Source organism: Hyperolius riggenbachi, chromosome 3, assembly GCF_040937935.1.
Source record: "Hyperolius riggenbachi isolate aHypRig1 chromosome 3, aHypRig1.pri, whole genome shotgun sequence".
Classification (NCBI taxonomy): domain Eukaryota; kingdom Metazoa; phylum Chordata; class Amphibia; order Anura; family Hyperoliidae; genus Hyperolius; species Hyperolius riggenbachi.
Genome location: NC_090648.1, coordinates 382,019,351 through 382,037,430, shown reverse-complemented (window position 1 = coordinate 382,037,430; position 18,080 = coordinate 382,019,351). Strand labels below are relative to the sequence as shown.

The 18,080-nt window shown below is 46.2% G+C and overlaps 1 protein-coding gene and 1 long non-coding RNA gene across 5 annotated transcripts in view; one reads left to right on the top strand and one right to left on the bottom strand.

The window, feature by feature from the left end:
• Positions 1–16,248, bottom strand: part of LOC137564053 (uncharacterized) — a 56,496-nt gene extending 40,248 nt beyond the window's left edge. The window contains exons 1-2 of the long non-coding RNA XR_011030500.1: positions 15,843–16,248; positions 11,362–11,453 (exon numbers count right to left, since the gene is read on the bottom strand). This is a non-coding gene — a long non-coding RNA (uncharacterized lncRNA). The remainder of the gene's footprint in view (positions 1–11,361; positions 11,454–15,842) is intronic.
• AEBP2 (AE binding protein 2) overlaps positions 15,583–18,080 on the top strand; it is a 59,163-nt gene continuing 56,665 nt past the window's right edge. The window contains exons 1-2 of one of the 4 annotated variants that reach the window (XM_068277367.1): positions 15,583–15,710; positions 15,820–16,224. In XM_068277367.1, the coding sequence (XP_068133468.1) occupies positions 16,004–16,224 (221 nt within the window). In that variant the 5' untranslated portion in view covers positions 15,583–15,710; positions 15,820–16,003. Of the gene's footprint in view, positions 15,711–15,783; positions 16,225–18,080 lie in introns of all 4 variants that reach the window. The other 3 variants (XM_068277365.1, XM_068277368.1, XM_068277369.1) reach the window with 3 other exon arrangements.

Genomic DNA, 18,080 nt, shown 5'->3' with positions numbered 1-18,080 from the left:
TTTTCTGATCGATTTTCTCGTAGAATTGAATGGAAATTGATCGGAAAATCGATCAGCCAGTAAATCTGCCAAAAAAACGAATTGTGTATTCCCAGCATAACTCTCCAAACCCTGAAGTCTTTTATGAATTTCTTGAGACTATTTCCTTTTTCCATATACAACAATCTACACTGCTCAAAAAAATAAAGGGAACACAAAAATAAGACATCCTAGATCTGAATAAATGAAATATTCTTATTAAAGGGAACCATAACACAAAAAAAATGAGTTTCACTTACCTGGGGCATCTACCAGACCCTTGCAGCCATTCTGTGCCCTCGCAGTCACTCATGGCTCCTCCGGTCCCCCGCCGCCAGCAAGTTTTGTTTTTGCCGACTTAGAGTGGCAGGTTGCCACGCGCACCTTTGCATGCATTCCCGGTGGTGCAGGAAGCTATATCGCGGACATTAACACGTACATTTTTACGCGTACATTTTTTACATTGCACTTGCAACAGGTAAAAAGGTACGTGTTAATGTCCGCGATATAGCTACCTGCACCACCGGGAATGCATGCAAAGGTACGCGTAGCAGCCTGCCACTCCGAGTCGGCAAAAACTAAACTAGTTGGCGGCGGGGGACCGAAGGAGCCGTGAGTGACTGTGAGGGCACAGGATGGCTGCAGGGGCTGGTAGATGCCCCAGGTAAGTGAAACTCATTTTCTTTTTTTAGAGTTAAGGTTCCCTTTAAATACTTTGTTCTTTACATAGTTGAATGTGCTGACAACAAAATCGCATAAAAATTATCAATGGAAATCAAATTTATAATCCCATGTAGGTCTGGATTTGGAGTCGCACTCAAAATAAAAAAAAATAAAAAAAAACTACAGGCTCATCCAACTTTGATGTAATGTCCTTAAAACAAGACAAAATCAGGCTCAGTAGTGTGTTTGTGGCCTCTGCGTGCCTGTATAACCTCCCTACAACGCCTGGGCATGCTCTTGAGGTTGTGGATGGTCTCCTGAGGGATCTACTCCCAGACCTCGACTAAAAGCACCCACCAACTCCTGGACAGTCTGTGGTGCAATGTGGCGTTGGTGGATGGAGCGAGACATCATGTCCCAGATGTGCTCAATAAGATTCAGGTCTGGGGAACTGGCTGGCCAGTCTGTAGCATCAATGCCTTCATCTTGCAGGAACTGCTGACACACTCCAGCCACCTGAGGTCTAGCAGTGTCTTGCATTAGGAGGTACCCAGGGCCAACCGCACCAGCATATGGTCTTACAAGGGGTCTGAAGATCTCATCTCGGTACCTAGTGGCAGTCAGGCTACCTCTGGCGAGCACTTGGAGGGCTGTGCATTCCCTAAAGAATTGCAGCCCCACACCATTACTGACCCACTGCCAAACCGGTCATGCTGGAGGATGTTGCAGGCAGCAGAACGCTCTCCACAGCATCTCCAGACTCTGTCATGTTTGTCACATGGTCTGTGTGAACCAGTTTGTGAATCTGTGAAAAAAACAGGGTGCCATTGGTGAATTTGACAGTCTTGGTGGCAAATGCCAAACGTCCTGCTTGGCGTTGGTCTGTAAGCACAAAGGCAGAGGTAGCATTCCTGATGCTGGGTTGTTGCCCTCCTACAGCCTCGCTATGGAGCACTTCCTCATTAGGAAGTGCTCCATAGCGCGGCTTGCAACGCGTCTATTTGGACACTTGCACCTCGTTTATACGCTGGGCGGAAAGCGGCATTATGGGTAATTAACCCCGCCGCATCTAGCCGCTCAGCTGCGCAATTAGAGCTAATTTGAATCACAAGTAACCACCGTGGTTACTCGTGATTAATCCGTGGAGAGCAAGGCTACTGCCAGCTTTCAAAAGTGACTACAACATTAGCCAGAAAGCATAGGAACTGAGGAGTGGTGTGTGTCCACCGCCTGCAGAACCACTCCATTATTGGTAATGTCTTGCTAATTGCTTATAATTTCCATCTGTTGTCTATTCCATTTGTACAACAGCACGTGAAATCAATTGTCAATCAGTGTTGCTACCTAAGTGGACAGTTTGAGTTACACTGTGTTGTTAGTGTTCCCTTTATTTTTTGAGCAGTGGTCATTTACCAAGACCCTGGCACTGCCACCCCGTACTGTTTTGGGTCTTGTGGGTCTTTTGAGTGTGATTATTTTGGGGGTGTCTGCTTTACTTGGTGAATGGTCTATCTCTCCTGCTGCTTGCTATTGCCAATTGATTTTACTTTTGTTACATGTATGCCTGGGCACTATTTGAATATATATTTTTTTTTATTAACTGTAGCTAAGACTTATTGTTGGAGTAGGACTTATATGTTGAGCATCCCCAAATCTTGAAAGATCATGCTAGGGCTTATTTTGGGGGCATGTCTTGTTTTCAGGAATATCTCCTTTCATCTTCCTCCCTCTCTCCCCCTCACATACTCTCCAACTCAAAAACAATGGACAGAACCTTTTTGGTGTTCACCCTACCTACCTAGAACTCAATTTTCCTTTTCAATTAAAATCTTTTAAACAGATGATTATTAATCAATAAATATTATAGTGTATAATTTGCAGCCAGATAAAAAAAGAAGACTGGTTACATAACATTTCTTATATAAGACCTATTTCTGAGTTCTTTCCGAGGTAAGAGAAGGTGCCCCAAAATGCAAAGGATGCATATAGTATAAATTAATTAAAACAGTCTTGCTTAGTCTTGCTTAGGTATGGAGGTTGAAAACCAATGAAAGAAGTTGTGTTTTGCGGGACTTGTCCTCTTCCTCAGGTCAATACAATCGTGTCTTTGAGGATAGCAGCATGAACTCTGAGCACCTAATGGCTTTGAGTCCATGCTGCTTATCCTCAAAGATACTTATTGTATTGACCTGAGGAGGCAGGTGAGTGCTGCAAAACCCAGTATTTCATTAGTGTCCAATAAACATTTTCCTAACCTCCCATACTGAAGTAAAGTCCTTTGCATTTAGGGGTGCCCCCTCCCACCTCGTATAGATAACCTCCCCCTACTACCGGTACCCCCTATGATATTACATCCAGTGGTAATTTGCTTCCATCAGGTCCAAAAACACACATCAAATTGACCACTAGCAACCCACGTTTGTAAGTAGTATTTGATTTCATTAGTTGTATCACTATTAGGGATGGTCGCTGGATTCCGCGGAATTATAAATTCCGCGATTCCAGACGGAATTTGGTGATTCCGGTTCCAATGCGATGGAACGGAATTGCTATAGTGCTAAGGCAGAATTACGTGGAATTTTACGGAATTCACATTATTTTCCCCACCGAACTGATTTCTGCCTAATAAGAAGAATTTCTACTCGATAGACTTCCTCCCTCACTACCTCCTCCTCCCGGAGGGAGGAGGGTCTCATCTTCCAGGGAACTGTAGGATTTCAAAAGCCAGCTTACATACCTTGGCCGCGAATTGAACCCAGGTCTAGTGCTTGGTAGGTAGCTCTCTTCACCACTATACCACCACCAACACTACATGCTAAAGCCAGCCTAGCATGTACCATTATGATGTATCCAAGAGAAGAATGAGCTTGCTTAGGGATTTGTAGGATGTCAAAAGCCAACTCGCATACATTGGCCAGGCCCAGGAATTTAACCCAGGTCTACCGCTCTGTAGGCTGCTATCCTAACCATTATACCACTAACACAACACACTACAATGCTACTGACTGGATAGTGTAATGGTTAAGGGCTCTGCCTCTGACACAGAAGAACTGGGTTCAAATCTCAGCTCTGCCTGTTAAGTAAGCAAGCACCTATTCAGTAAGGAGTTTCTTGGGCAAGTCTCCTTAACACTGCTACTGCCTACTGAGTGCGCTCTAGTGGCTGCCTCGCAAGCGCTTTGAGTCCGACAGGAGAAAGGCGCTATACAAATACTGCAATTATTATTATTACTACATGCTGAAGCCAGCCTAGCATGTACCATTGTGATATACCCAAGAGAAAAATGAGCTTGCTTAGGGAATTGTAGGATTTCAAAAGCCAACTCACATACATTGGCCAGGCCCGGGAATTGAACCCAGGGATACCGCTCTGTAGGCTGCTATACTAACCATTATACCACCAACACAACACACTACAATGCTACATGCTGAAGCCAGCCTAGCATGTGCCATTGTGATATACCACATATAAATAACGCAGCTTGGATCTATGCCAATCAAATGAGGTTCTTGCCAGTTTGGATTTATTCAATAATCCCAAGGTGCATACCATACTTGTTAGGAATTCACCTGGAGGTTCCCGCAATGTGACCGCTCCTGACGAGAGTTGCGTCGGGACCTCCACTTCCGCATGCCAACGGCCATCCTCCGCTGGTGATGCGTGCACTGGGGATCGCTCTGTGCATACTGGTGGGCGGTTGTCTCGCTCCTCTCGGCCACAGTATGGTCTGAGGCGGCGACAGAGGTAGTGTCAGCTGACAGTTTAGTCAGCTGACGGGTTTATTTAATAAATATAAAATATGAATACTGTCCCTGGCCGGAATTGAACCCTGGTCTCTCACGCCAGAGGCGATACCTTTAACCAGTATGCTATAGTTAATATACAGCCAGGAGGTTTTGTTAGTAAGCTGAGTAGTTAACCAACTAACATGTATTGCTACCTGTGTCAGCTGATCTCTTCAGCTGACACTTAAACAGGATTATTGCCTGCGTGTGATTGGCTGCTGTGTGCATGTGGTCGACCACTGATTGGTTGCATGAAGTATTTAAACCTGCTGAGCGCTTCCTTTGATTGCCCGTGATAGCTTTGGCTGTGTGCTTTTGCTGGGTGTAATTTACTGCTTATTGGTTACCTGTGAACCGACCTCTGCCTGGAATCTGACTACGCTTTGCCTGCCGCCTGAACCGACCTTCTGCCTGATCCTTGACTATTCTCTGATCTCTGCCTGGACCGACCTAGGATTACCTGACCTTGATTTCGCCTGCTCCTTGTGTACCTCGATACTTCTGATTGTACGTGTATGACCTCGGATTGTTACTGGACTCTGCTTATCTCCTGTTAGGTTCTGGTGAGTTACATAGTTCACTCTACGTTCAGCTCCTAAGGCTTGCACCTACAAGGCCTGGGTGTAACCGAAGTCGGGCGGGTGTTGTTTCCTCACCTCCCTTTCAAGCGGGGACGCGCCACATAGGGTGAAGAAGGTGGTGGTAAATTGGGGCATAGGAGCTGAGCTGTGAACTGATAACTTGCCAAGCCTGACATTACAATACTATTCGCAGCAAAATTTCCATCAACTCGGAAAGTAAACATCTTAACCCCCTTGCCGGTCCAATTCCCGCGGCAAGGGGGTAGCAGAGCACTTTTTTTGAATTTTTTTTTTTAAATCATGTAGCGAGCCCAGGGCTCACTACATGATAGCCACTGAGCAGCGGCATCCCCCCACCCACTCCGATCGCCTCCGGCAATCAGAGTAAGCATATACCGTACAGAACGGGATTTCCTGCTGGGCTTCCCGGGTCGCCATGGCGACGGGGCGGGATGACGTCACTGACGTCATGGACGTTGGGACGTCAGAGGGAATCCCGATCCACCCCTCAGCGCTGCCTGGCACTGATTGGCCAGGCTGCGCAGGGGTCGGGGGGGGGGGGCGGCGCGGCGGGTAGTGGCGAATTGGCGGGTAGCGGCGGCGATTGCGTACCACACGCAGCTAGCAAAGTGCCCAGCGGGGCCTGAGAAATCCTCCTACGCAGGTTACCCCGAGCTGAGCTCGGGATAACCGGCAAGGAGGTTAAAGGGAACCTGAAGATTGGAAAATTATTTAAAATAAACACGACGTAGCTGCAAATAAATATTAGTTGTTTTCAAAATTATTCAACCCCCAATGCTGTAAAGGGTTTTAGGGAATTTAGTGTACATTTGTAATTGTGTTCAGAATGAAATCTTACAAGGACTTTTTAAAGAACCAAATGCAACTAAAATGACATCAATTGTTTTTGTAATACAGTATTAAATGTTTTTTTTGTGATTTCTTCATTGACACAATTATTCAACCCCTTAAAGAGACTCTGCAACAAAATGTTGATCTATCCTATAAGTTCCTTTGCCTGTTCTAATGTGGTCTGGCCTACTGCAGCCTTTCCTACGTGCACAGTGACTGTATTCTCTATGTTATCTAATCTAATCTCCTCTCCTCTGTTGGGCTGAGGCACTCAGACTGGAATGTGCAGGGCTGCTTGAGATTGGCTAGAAGCTATACACACCCTCTCCAGGCCCCCTGCAGGCTCTGTATGACTCACACACTCTGCTTATGTGAGCCTATCACAAGCTGGTTAGTTTGTTTGTAAACACTGCCTAAAACTGGCAATTACAAGCCAGGTTTGCAGCAGAGAGTGGCAGAAACAGCACAGAGGGGCCCAGGAGAACATAATGAATAGAATGGTATGCTTTTTGTTGTAAGAATTTTAGAGTACAGATTCTCTTTAAAGGAAAACTTAAGTCAGAGAAAAAAAATGACATTTACTCACCTGGGGCATCCCTCAGCCCCCCGAAGCTGGATGGTGCCCTCGCAGCCCTGCTCCGATCGTCCTGTCCCCGCCGGCGGCTACTTCCGGGTTCGGCGACAGCCGCCGACAGGCTGGGAACGCGGCTGATTTTCCGCGTTCCCAGCCTGTCGGCGGCTGTCGCCGAACCCGGAAGTAGCCGCCGGCGGGGACAGGACGATCGGAGCAGGGCTGCGAGGGCACCATCCAGCTTCGGGGGGCTGAGGGATGCCCCGGGTGAGTAAATGTCATTTTTTTTTTCTGACTTAAGTTTTCCTTTAAAGACTACCACTCTTAAAGAGACACTAAAGTCTCCTAAAAATCATGTTTTTAATTAAAAAATGTGTTTAACATCTTTGCCCTACCTAAACCGCCGCATCCCCACCGCTGAAATCTATCTAAATCCCCCCTAACTACCCCCTCCCTCTCCCCCGCAAAATCCACGACTTTCTTGGTCGTGGATTTTGCTGCTGTTGGAGGCAGAGCTATGAGCCGCAGCTCTGCCTCCATGCCCGTCTATCAGCGGCGGATCTCCGCCTCTCCCCCGCCCCTCTCAGTGAAGGAAGACTGAGAGGGGCAGGGGGAGAGACCCCATTTTAGAAAGAAGACACCCCAAGGTATTTCGTTTAGGTGTATGATGCGTTCATAGAAGATTTTTTTTCTTGTCACAAGTTAGTGGAAAATGACACTTTGTGAAAAAAAAAAAACATTAAAAAATCAATTTCCGCTAACTTGTGACAAAAAAATAAAATCTTCCATGAACTCACCATACTCCTAACGGAATACCTTGGGTGTCTTCTTTCTAAAATTGGGTCACTTGTGGGGTTCCTATACTGCCCTGGCATTTTAGGGGCCTTAAACCCTGAGGAGTAGTCTGGAAACCAAATGCCTCAAAATGACCTGTGAAATCCTAAAGGTACTCATAGGACTTTAGAGCACCTAGGCTGCAACAAAGTGCCACACATGTGGTATCGCTGTATTCAGGAGAAGTAGTATAATGTGTTTTGGGGTGTATTTTTACACATACCCATGCTGGGTGGGAGAAATATCTCTGTAAATGGACAATTGTGTGTAAAAAAAAATAAATAAATAAAAAAATTGTCATTTACAGAGATATTTCTCCCACCTAGCATGGGTATGTGTATTAATACACCCCAAAACACATTATACTACTTCTCCTGAGTACAGCGATACCACATGTGTGACACTTTTTTGCAGCCTAGGTGTGCTAAGGGGCCCAAAGTCCTATGAGCACCTTTAGGCTTTACAGGGGTGCTTACAATTTAGCACCCCCCAAAATGCCAGGACAGTAAACACCCCACAAATGACCCCATTTTGGAAAGTAGACACACCAAAGTATTCAGAGAGGGGCATGGTGAGTCTGTGGCAGATTTCATTTTTTTTTTGTCACAAGTTAGAAGAAATGGAAACTTTTTATTATCCTTTTTTTTTGTCACAAAGTGTCGTTTTCCGCTAACTTGTGACAAAAAATTAAATCTTCTATGAACTCACCATGCCTCTCAGTGAATACTTTGGGATGTCTTCTTTCCAAAATGGGGTCATTTGGAGGGGAAACATGACAGGTGCTCAGAAAAGTCAAAGATGCTTCAAAATGGGAAAATTCCCTTTTTGCACCAGTTAGTTTGTAAACGCTATAACTTTTACCCAAACCATTAAATATACACTTACTGTTGTGTTTTCCACGCAGCAACATGTCACTGGTTCGCCTGGTCCTTGTAGTGCACACAGATGGAGAGCTACGCGTGCGCGCACCAGGCGGCAGGACCTTTATGCCAGCACAAGGGGAATCAGCTGATCAGGCCGATCAGCTGATCCCAGCTGGACTCCAGATTGGCTGAGTGGCTGGGGCGGCGCTGTGGTGCGCTGCAAGTATATATAGGACTTGCTTCTCAGTTGCAGGTTGTCTGTCGTTGCGAATACTTACGTGTGAGCACTCAGACCTCAGTCAGATCTTACAGTGTGTTAGAACCAGCTGGAGCTGGGAATTCACACTTAGCCAGATTCCACTTTACCTCTATTGTATTATTGTACTGTTATTATCTAGACTAGTTCCCGGGTGTTGAGACCAAGGACCTCACACCTAAGATTAGGAACTGTGTTATTACTGTTATTATCTAGACTAGTTCCCGGGTGTTGAGACCAAGGACCTCACACCTAAGTTTAGGAGCTGTGTTACTACTGTTATTATCTAGACTAGTTCCAGGGTGTTGAGACCAAGGACCTCACACCTAAGATTAGGAACTGTGTTACTACTGTTATTATTTAGACTAGTTCCCGGGTGTTGAGACCAAGGACCTCACACCTCATACTAGGATTGTGCTATACGGTTACCTGTTATAATATCTGGCTTGGCTGACCACTCTCCTGCCTACTGATTCGGTACCTTGCCTATCTGTCTACCCTTTGCCAATCTTGCCTGAACCCGGATACCGTATCAGTCTTCTGTTTATGTAATTTATCTGCTCGTGTGTTGCCGACTCGGCCTGTATGACCCTTCTGGCTGTCACTCGTCCCTTGGGTGAGCAGCCTCACTGTACTCCCTACGACACCAACCCTCTAGGTGTCCATTTATTGTAAAGGCTACCTGCTCCACAGGAAGACCTCCTGCAGTCCAGTCAGTGGGCTCTAACCCATAGAAGTCCACTGGCTGCAGTACAGTCTGATTCCCAGCCCATCAGGGAATCCTTGGCTGCAGTACGGTCTGATTCCCAAATCCATCAGGGAATCCCTGGCTGCAGTACAGTCTCCATCTCTTCCTCTTAAAGAGGTTAGTTTCGACATAGTCAGAGGCCACCTGCTCCTCAGGTGTCCACTGCCTGCAGTGCAGTCCAATTCCCTGCTCTTCAGGGAATTCTCGGCTGCAGTGGTGTCTGTATCTCCCGCTCCTCGGGAGATCACTTATCTTACTGTTGCACCAAACACTTACACTACATTAGGTGTCCTGTGTCAAGCTATACGTGTATTATTGGTGATTCTGCAGATCACCATATAATCAGGTATAGCATCTGTATTATTGGTGATACTGCAGATCACCAATAATCAGATATTCTCTGTGTGCTGACACCATTCGTTACACTGAGAGATTGCATTAGTTTTGGACTTGTACCCTCAGGCCCCAAATGGGCCTATAAGAACCTGCACAGGTCCTTCACAACTTGTAGCTCTCTGGAGGTAGCAACAATGCTAGGGCTTCCCCGACTACTGGTCGGAAAAATGGCGTTCTCCCGCCAACAACGCCCAGATCGATACGCTGGTAACGTTCTTTTTATCCCCTTTTATTTTATGCAACTGTCCTTGTGTGTAACTTTGTTTCTTAACTCTGTAATTTTTATTTTGTTTTTGTAATCTTTTGTATATATTATTTTCTGCATTGTTCCACTTTTTTCCTGGAATATTAAATCGTTATTTAATAAGTTTGACTTCTGCTGTACTAAACTAACACTCATAGCCTAGAAGAGACTGAAGTGTAACTGTGTATAAGTCCATGCCTGATTGTATGATTGAGCAACACTACCGTATAAGATTGTAATTGCATTGTGTGTATGGGGCACTTCTGCGCTCGACAGCAGAGTGGGAAGTCTCGGAGTGGCTAACAGTATCGTTCGGAACGACTGTTAGTGGTTTTGCTTCACTACAGTGTAAGATTGCAATTGTGCGTGTGTGGGGGGCGTTTGTCATACGTTGGCCTAAAGTGCGCAGCTGACCCAACATACGAAAACGCCAGTGCAAGTCGCTCGACAGCAGAGTGAAAGTGTCTAGCAACAGCTAGTGGTGGCAGTGAGAAGTGTTTGAGGGGTCACAGCCTTGTGGTAGCTCGACTAAGGCTGCTTCCCCTCTCGATCTGGTCAAACCCGTAGTCGGGAACCGTATACGCAGGCATGCCGCAGGCCGGTTCCTGACATATTTCACCACGATTTCGCATAGGAATTAATGCTAAATCACACAGGCAGTGACATGGTTAAAATCGCATCAATACTAACCTATGCGAAATCGCGGTAAAATACGCATGCAAAATTGCACCCGCATGCGATTTCATCAGCGGGGAATCAGCGCAAGTGGAAACGGGCCCTAAAGCTAATGGGAATCCATGTGTTCGTAAAAAAAGTCAGATACTCACCTAAGGAGAGGGAAGGCTCAGGTCTTAATGAGCCTTCCCTCTCCTCTCCGGGTGCCCTCGGTGCTGCGTTGGCTCCTCCGTTCAATTCCCCCGCCACGGGGACTTCGGAAGTCTTCGGGAGCCGAGTCCTCCCGAAGACAGGCGGCTCTATACTGCGCATGCGCGAGTGCGTCATAGAGGGCGCTCGCGCATGCGCAGTGTAGAGCGGCCCATCTTTGGGAGCACTCAGGCTCCCGAAGCATTTCCGAAGCCTCCCTTCAACGGGGAAACAGCGGTATTTGACCGAAATGGTCGAATACCGCTATGGGGAGCCAGTGCAACAGCGGGGACCAGGATTGGAGAGGGAATGCTCTAAGGGACCCAGAGCCTCCCTCTCCTTAGATGAGTATTTGACTTTTTTTTCAGTATGGGTTCCCATTAGCTTTAAGGGGTTTTATGACTGCAGTCCTTAAGTGGTTAAGAACAAAGGTTCATTGAAAACACCTGTGGATGTTAACGAACAGCAATCAAGCATAATAAGCACCAATTAGGCAGACTTAAAATTACTGTGATACATAGCTCCTGGTGTGTTTACAAACATGGTGAAGTCAAGAGAAGAGGTGATTTCTCTTCACAGGAAGGGCAATGGCTATAAGAAGATTGCAAAGATGTTAAACATATCAAGAGACACCATAGGAAGCATCATTCCCAAATTCAAGGCAAAGGGCACTGTTGAAACGCTACCTGGTCGTGGCAGAAAGAAGATGCTAACTTCGACTGTTGTGCGCTACCTGAAGCGCAAAGTGGAGAAAAGTCCCCGTGTGACTGATGAGGAACTGAAAAAAATGAAAAAAATGTGTCAGATGCGGGTACTGAAGTTTCAGCTCAGACAATAAGGCGCACACTGCGTAATGAAGGCCTCCATGCCAGAGCTCCCAGGCGCATCCCCTTGCTGTCTCCAAAGAATATGAACATGCTCTTATAATTTCTCATCTGGACTACTGCAACATACTACTTTGTGGACTAACTTCTAACAGACTGGCCCCACTCCAGTCGGTACTGAACTCAGCTGCTCGTCTCATTCATCTTTCTTTTCGATCTTCCTCTGCTGACCCTCTCTGTCAAGCTCTTCACTGGCTGCCAATTAACCAGAGGATCCAGTTCAAACTCCTAACCCTAACCTACAAAGCTCTCCACAATCTCTCTCCCAGGTACATATCCTCACTAATTTCCAGATATAATCCCAATCGCAATCTCAGATCTGCACACGTTATTCTGTTGTCCTCCTCTAGAATCACTTCCTCACATTCACGTTTACAAGATTTTGCACGCGCTTCACCCCTCCTCTGGAATGCCCTCCCACAACACATCTGTCACTCGCCAACCTTTGTGACCTTTAAACGCCCTCTAAAAACGAATTTGTTCTGACAAGCATATGCGCTACCTTAGGCCACTTCCCTTTGTCCTAAGACCAAATTGCACTCCTACTAGGTATCTTAAAACACACTGCCTCTATATATTTTATTGCATACTACCCCTCCTCTTGTTTCCTCCCATTCCCTTTACATTGTAAGCTCGCAATGGCAGGGCTCTCTCCCCTTTTGTGTCTTGGAAATCATTATACATTTTACTCATCATGTTACTTTTATCACTGTCATTACCAATTCTATATTTTGTATTCTGTATTTTGTATCATTTTTTTTATTTTGTCACTAATTACCTATGTATCTTGTATATTGGTGTACACCATTGTCTGTATTATTATGTACCCCATGTTTGTTTCTTACTTTGTACAGCGCCACAGAATATGTTGGCGCTTTATAAATCAATAATAATAATAATAATAATAAGAGTCGACTGCAGTATGCCAAAAGTCATGTGGACAAACCAGAAAAGTTTTGAGATAGTGTTCTGTGGACCGATGAAACAAAATTAGAACCGTTTGGGCCCATGGATCAACGCTATGTTTGGAGGAGGAAGAACAAGGCCTATGAAGAAAAGAACACCTTGCCTACTGTGAAGCATGGCGGGGGGGTCAATCATGCTTTGGGGCTGTTTTGTTTCTGCAGGTACAGGGAAGCTTCAGCATGTGCAAGGTACCATGAATTCTCTTCAGTACCAGGAGATATTGGATGAAAATGTGATGCAGTCTGTCACAAACTTGAGGCTTGGGAGACGTTGGACCTTTCAACAGGACAATTATCCCAAGCATACCTCCAAGTCCACTAGAACATGGTTGCAGATTAAAGGCTGGAACATTTTGGAGTGGCAATCGCAGTCACCAGACTTAAATCCGATTGAGAACCTCTGGTGGGACTTAAAGCAGTTGCAGTGCGCAAGCCTAAGAACAGGGGTCTAGTCCTGGGAAAAGAAGTGAGTGGACTCACTGGGAAAACCCCTGCGCTGTGCGCATGGGCGTGGTCAAGCATAACGTGGGCGTGGCCATGGGTGGGGCCAAATATACATGACCTTAGCAGTGATGTAAAAGGTCTGCCGAGGAAGTTTGAGCTCTGCCGTAGTGTATCCCCCAAAAATAGATGTAATCTGACAGCATTTCACCAAAAAGACACATAATCTGGTAGAAGTTCCTCCAAAATACAGATAATATGGAAGTGGTTCCCCCAAAATAGACAATGTGGCAGCAGCAGTTCCCCCAACATACACATAATTTGGAAGCAGTTCCCCAAAATACGCGAAACCTGGCAGCGAATCACCCAAAATACACGTAACACCCAAAAGACATATAATCTGGCAGTAGTGGTCCCCCAAATATACACAATCTGGCAGCAGTTCCCCAAAATACACGTAATCTGGCAGCAGCCGTTCCCCTAACATACACATAATCTGGCAGCTGTTCCCCAAAATACATAACAGCGGTTCCACAAAAATGCAGATAGCAGATAATCTGACAGCAGTTCCCCCAAAACAAGTACCCCCAGCATAGGTAGCCAGGTCTATAGGTGTCCCCAGTATAAGTAGCCATGAGTATAGTAGTCCCCAGTATATGTAGCCAGAGGTATAGTTGCCTAGTATATGTAGCCAGGGGTATATGTGCCCAGTATATGTAGTCAGGGGTTTAGTAGTCCCCAGTATATGTAGCCAGAGGTATAGGTGTCCAGTATATATAGCCAGGGGTATATGTGCCCAGTATATGTAGCCAGGGGTATATGTGCCCAGTATATGTAGCCAGGGGTATGTGTCCCCAGTATATGTAGTCAGGGGGTATATGTGTCCCCAGTATATGTAGCCAGGGGTATATGTCCCAGTATATTAGATGTACAGAGGCGCCAAAAGGATAAAATATGGTAAAATGTTTAAAATATTCGGGTGGCTGTGGTGGGCCGACCACTCCAAAATAGAGACGATGCTGTCGTTCAAATTTAAGACCATTTATTTACATACTCCAGAAACAATGTCGCAACGCGTTTCACGGGCACAATCCCGCTTCATCAGGCATTAAACAAACGGAGTATCACACTGAAAAAATGACAGAGACAAAGGTATATCAGAACACTGCAGGTGTATGGTAATATCCAAGTAAAGAAGTTCATAGTAGTGGATTACATTATATCTTGTTGTGTAACAGTGTATTACAGGTTGAAAGTATTATAGCAAGGAATAACTTTTGTTATATGTGGTAGTAGGCATAAGCTTGTAAAGGGCGTATGCCAGTGTGGGGGTAAACTGGAGTGGTAGATAGTGTCTTGGCGTATTGATCACATAATAGAGGGGGTGGTACAAAAAGGGGGTGGTAGAAATACCTACATGGTATAGGGATCTTCCCCCCTCCCCGCCGAGTGTGGCCATAGCTTTCCCCTCATGGTGCGGCCCCTCCAGCCCCCCAAATCAGCCACGAGTGGGCCCCAGGGGGGGGGGGGGGCCAACGGCGGCCGCATGGGCTGCATCCCCTATTGTTACGCGCATGGTACTAAGAATGAATGTCACTTGGGGGTTAAATAAAACTGATAATGATGTGAGCACAGAAAATATATTTGTGGTTGCAGAGGTTGCGACCGCATCGGGGCCCTTGGACCAGAGGGGCCCCGAAGGGCCCTCCCTCAACTACAGTATTAGCTCTCTATTGGTCCTGTGCTCATAATAATTACTTCTATAGATACTTTGAACAGTGGTAATCATTAACAAACTGTTCCCCATCCCCTTCTTGCACCTCTAAAACTGTAGTTGCCATTGGCAGGTTTTGGTGCCGCCGTATCAATTGTTATGTATAGAGTGCTTGGGGGGGCCCCATTGTAAAACTTGCATCAGGGCCCACAGCTCCTTAGCTACGCCACTGATTATAAATGTTATATTTGTCTGACTTACAAGTGCCTCTTTGATTTAATTGTAAACAAGATGACTGAAATTATCAAAATCAATGTCAAACTGGCCAAAACACTCAATTGCTGTGGGGGTTGAATAATCTTGAACACAACTGCACATACTAACCTCGCTGTCAGTTCCTCTCAGAGGCTCAACATTTTCTTATTACAGTGATAATTCCAGTTTTGACAATATTTTGTTAGAACTGAAATATACCAGTTGCTGTCCAGTGGCGTAGCAATAGGGGGCGTGCAGAGGTAGCGACTTCATCGGGGCCCTTGGGCCATAGGGGGCCCGAAGGGTCCACCCTCTGTCACATACAGTATTAGCTCTCTATTGGTCCTGTGCTGGTAATAATCACATCTATAGACGCTTTGAATAGTAGTAATCCTTAACACACTGTTCCACATCCTTCTTGCATCTCTGATATAGTGGTTGTCCTTGGAAGGTTTTGGTACACCATATCAATTGTTATGTATAGAGTGCTTGGGAGGCCCCATGTAAAACTTCCACCGGGGCCCATAGCTCCTTAGCTACGCCACTGTTGCTGTCAGTTATATATCATTTGCTTTCAGTTACAACTGAATGTGCAAGTTAATGTACATGTTTCCCTATGGCTCAAGTGGGTGAAATTACAGTGTGTGCTGACCAGGAAGCTGTTAGAGGGTAACGGCCATTTTTAAATAGGAGGACGGAGAAATTGATTGATCACATTGGACAAATGGGACACAGGAGAGGAGAAAGAGATTGAAGACTAGTCGACTACACTGGAGGTAAGTGACCTGTTATTTTGCCTTTTTATTTTCAGTTCAGGTTCTCTTTAAATATTTTTTTCTTTGCATGTAGAGGGAAGATTACATTGGAGTTTTTCATATATTGTAGCAACCACCAAAACAAAATCTTACAGTCAGCGAGTCCTTCTAACCCGGAAATGAAGTTCCTAACGGGGGTAAGAGGTGGAGCCAGCCTGTTGCCATGGACGTAGTAAGTGGATTGCTGAGTCTGTGACAGGAAAAGATGCGTAAGACCCCGCCCTTCCCGACTGACGTCAGACTAGAGCAAAAACATGGCTGCTACTGCAGAGCCGGAGACGCCATTATGCGGGAGCCCCGTTCTGGAGGAGGAAGAGGGGGAGGGAGATGAGGAGAGCTCGGAGAGATCTTGCAGTCCCGGGAGGGAAGCGCCCAGTGTGGCAAGCACCGCCCCCTCCATAATTACCGACACCACCGTAACCACTGGTGGAGGGGAGGAGGCCGAGCCGCTGAGCAGGATGGATTCCGAGGACAGGTCAGTCCTTGATCCAGATAATGTTTCTATTCATCTCCACAGACAGGAGACTGGGCAGTTCTCTATAACCCCGCCCCATGTATAATTATACTATCGTTTTATATACACAGCCTACCTTTACCGTGTACCGTATTAAACTCTGCAGGTGATGCTGCTACCTCATTACACAGTACTACTGTATGTGGCTGAGATTTTAGCATGTTTACAGGTGTCCCTTGAAATCTGCTGAAGCTGCGTAATGATACAATTACATCACAGATGTTAAAAGTACCCCTGAAGCAGGGTAAACAAATTTGAATTAAATGAAACCAAAAATCAATGGAAAAAAAACGCCAGTTTAACTTACCTGGTGCTTCTATCGGCTCCCTGCAGCTACCCTGTGCGTGACAAACCAATCATCGGGTCCTCTGCAGCAACCCACTTTTGTTTTTGGTGATTCAGCGAGTCGATGGTCAATGCGCCTGCGTGGTCTCAATCATGCTCCCGTCGCCTGGAGCGTACTGGACAGGTGCAGTGGCCATCAACTCGCTGGGTGGCCAAAAACAAAAGTGGGTCGCTGCAGGGGACCCGGAGTATCGGTTTCTCACCGAGCTGGGTCAGGGCGGCTGCAGGGATCCAGTAAAAGCCCTAGGCAAGTTTAAGGAGTACTGTAGGGGTGTCGGGGGGAAAATTAGTTGAACTTACCTGGTGCTTCTAATGGTCCCCTGCAGACATCCTGTCCCCACGCAGCCACTCACCGATGCTCCGACCCCTCCTCCGATTTCACGTCTGGAATTTCGGACTGATGTCACCAGGAGCGAACTGCGCAGGCACAGACCATACTGGGCCTGCGCAGTACGCTCCTGGTGACATCAGCGGGAAGGAGGACATCGCAACGCAGGTGCAGTGGTTTTCAAACGTTAAAGTCTGAAATTCCAGAAGTGAACCGGAGGCGGGGCCGGAGCATCGGTGAGTGGCTGCACGGGCACAGGATGTCTGCAGGGGACCATTAGAAGCCCCAGGTAAGTTCAACTAATTTTCCCCGACACTGTCCCACGCTGACAGCTCCGTTCGCAGCCGCCGGCCCGGGGTCCCCGTATGGTGCAGAGGACGACCTCCAGTTGTCAGCGTGGAACAGTCAGCTGCGAGGGGCTGGAGGAAGCCCCAGGTAAGTAAATGGGCTGTCATTTACTTTGCCTGATGACTCCTTTAATAAACCCATGTTGATGCTGAGAAATTAATTCTCTGCCACAAAGTCTCTTTGGAAACCTTCAAATAGTTTGCACACAACTGATGTTAAAGAGAAACTCCGACCAATAATTTAACTTTATCCCAATTAGTAGCTGATACCCCCTTTTACATGAGAAATATATTACTTTTCACAAACAGACCATCAGGGGCACTGTATGGCTGATATTGTGGTGAAACCCCTCCCACAAAGAAATTCTGAGTACATACTCTTGGCAGTTTCCTGTCTGTGAACCCTATTGCATTGCGGGAAATAGCTGTTTACAAAACAGCAAGCAGCAGCTACATCACTTGCCAGCAGTAAAAATGTCACCATGTGATAAATGTCAAATATAAATCGGGGATTTAAAAGATTTTACAATGGGCAAACACTGACTAAATCATTTATACATAATTATTGTAAAAATGAAGTACTTTTTCATTACACTATTTTCACTGGAGTTCCTCTTTAGGCCCGGTTCACATTGGCGTTCCCTGTCACGATCGGATCTGGACCGTATACTGTACAAACGGAACGTACGTTCCGCATAGCAATGCAAAGTCTATGCGGACGTTCACATGCGTACGTTCCGTACAGAACGGAGCCGGTTCGGATCCGGACTCCGGACACTTTTCGAACATACGCTATT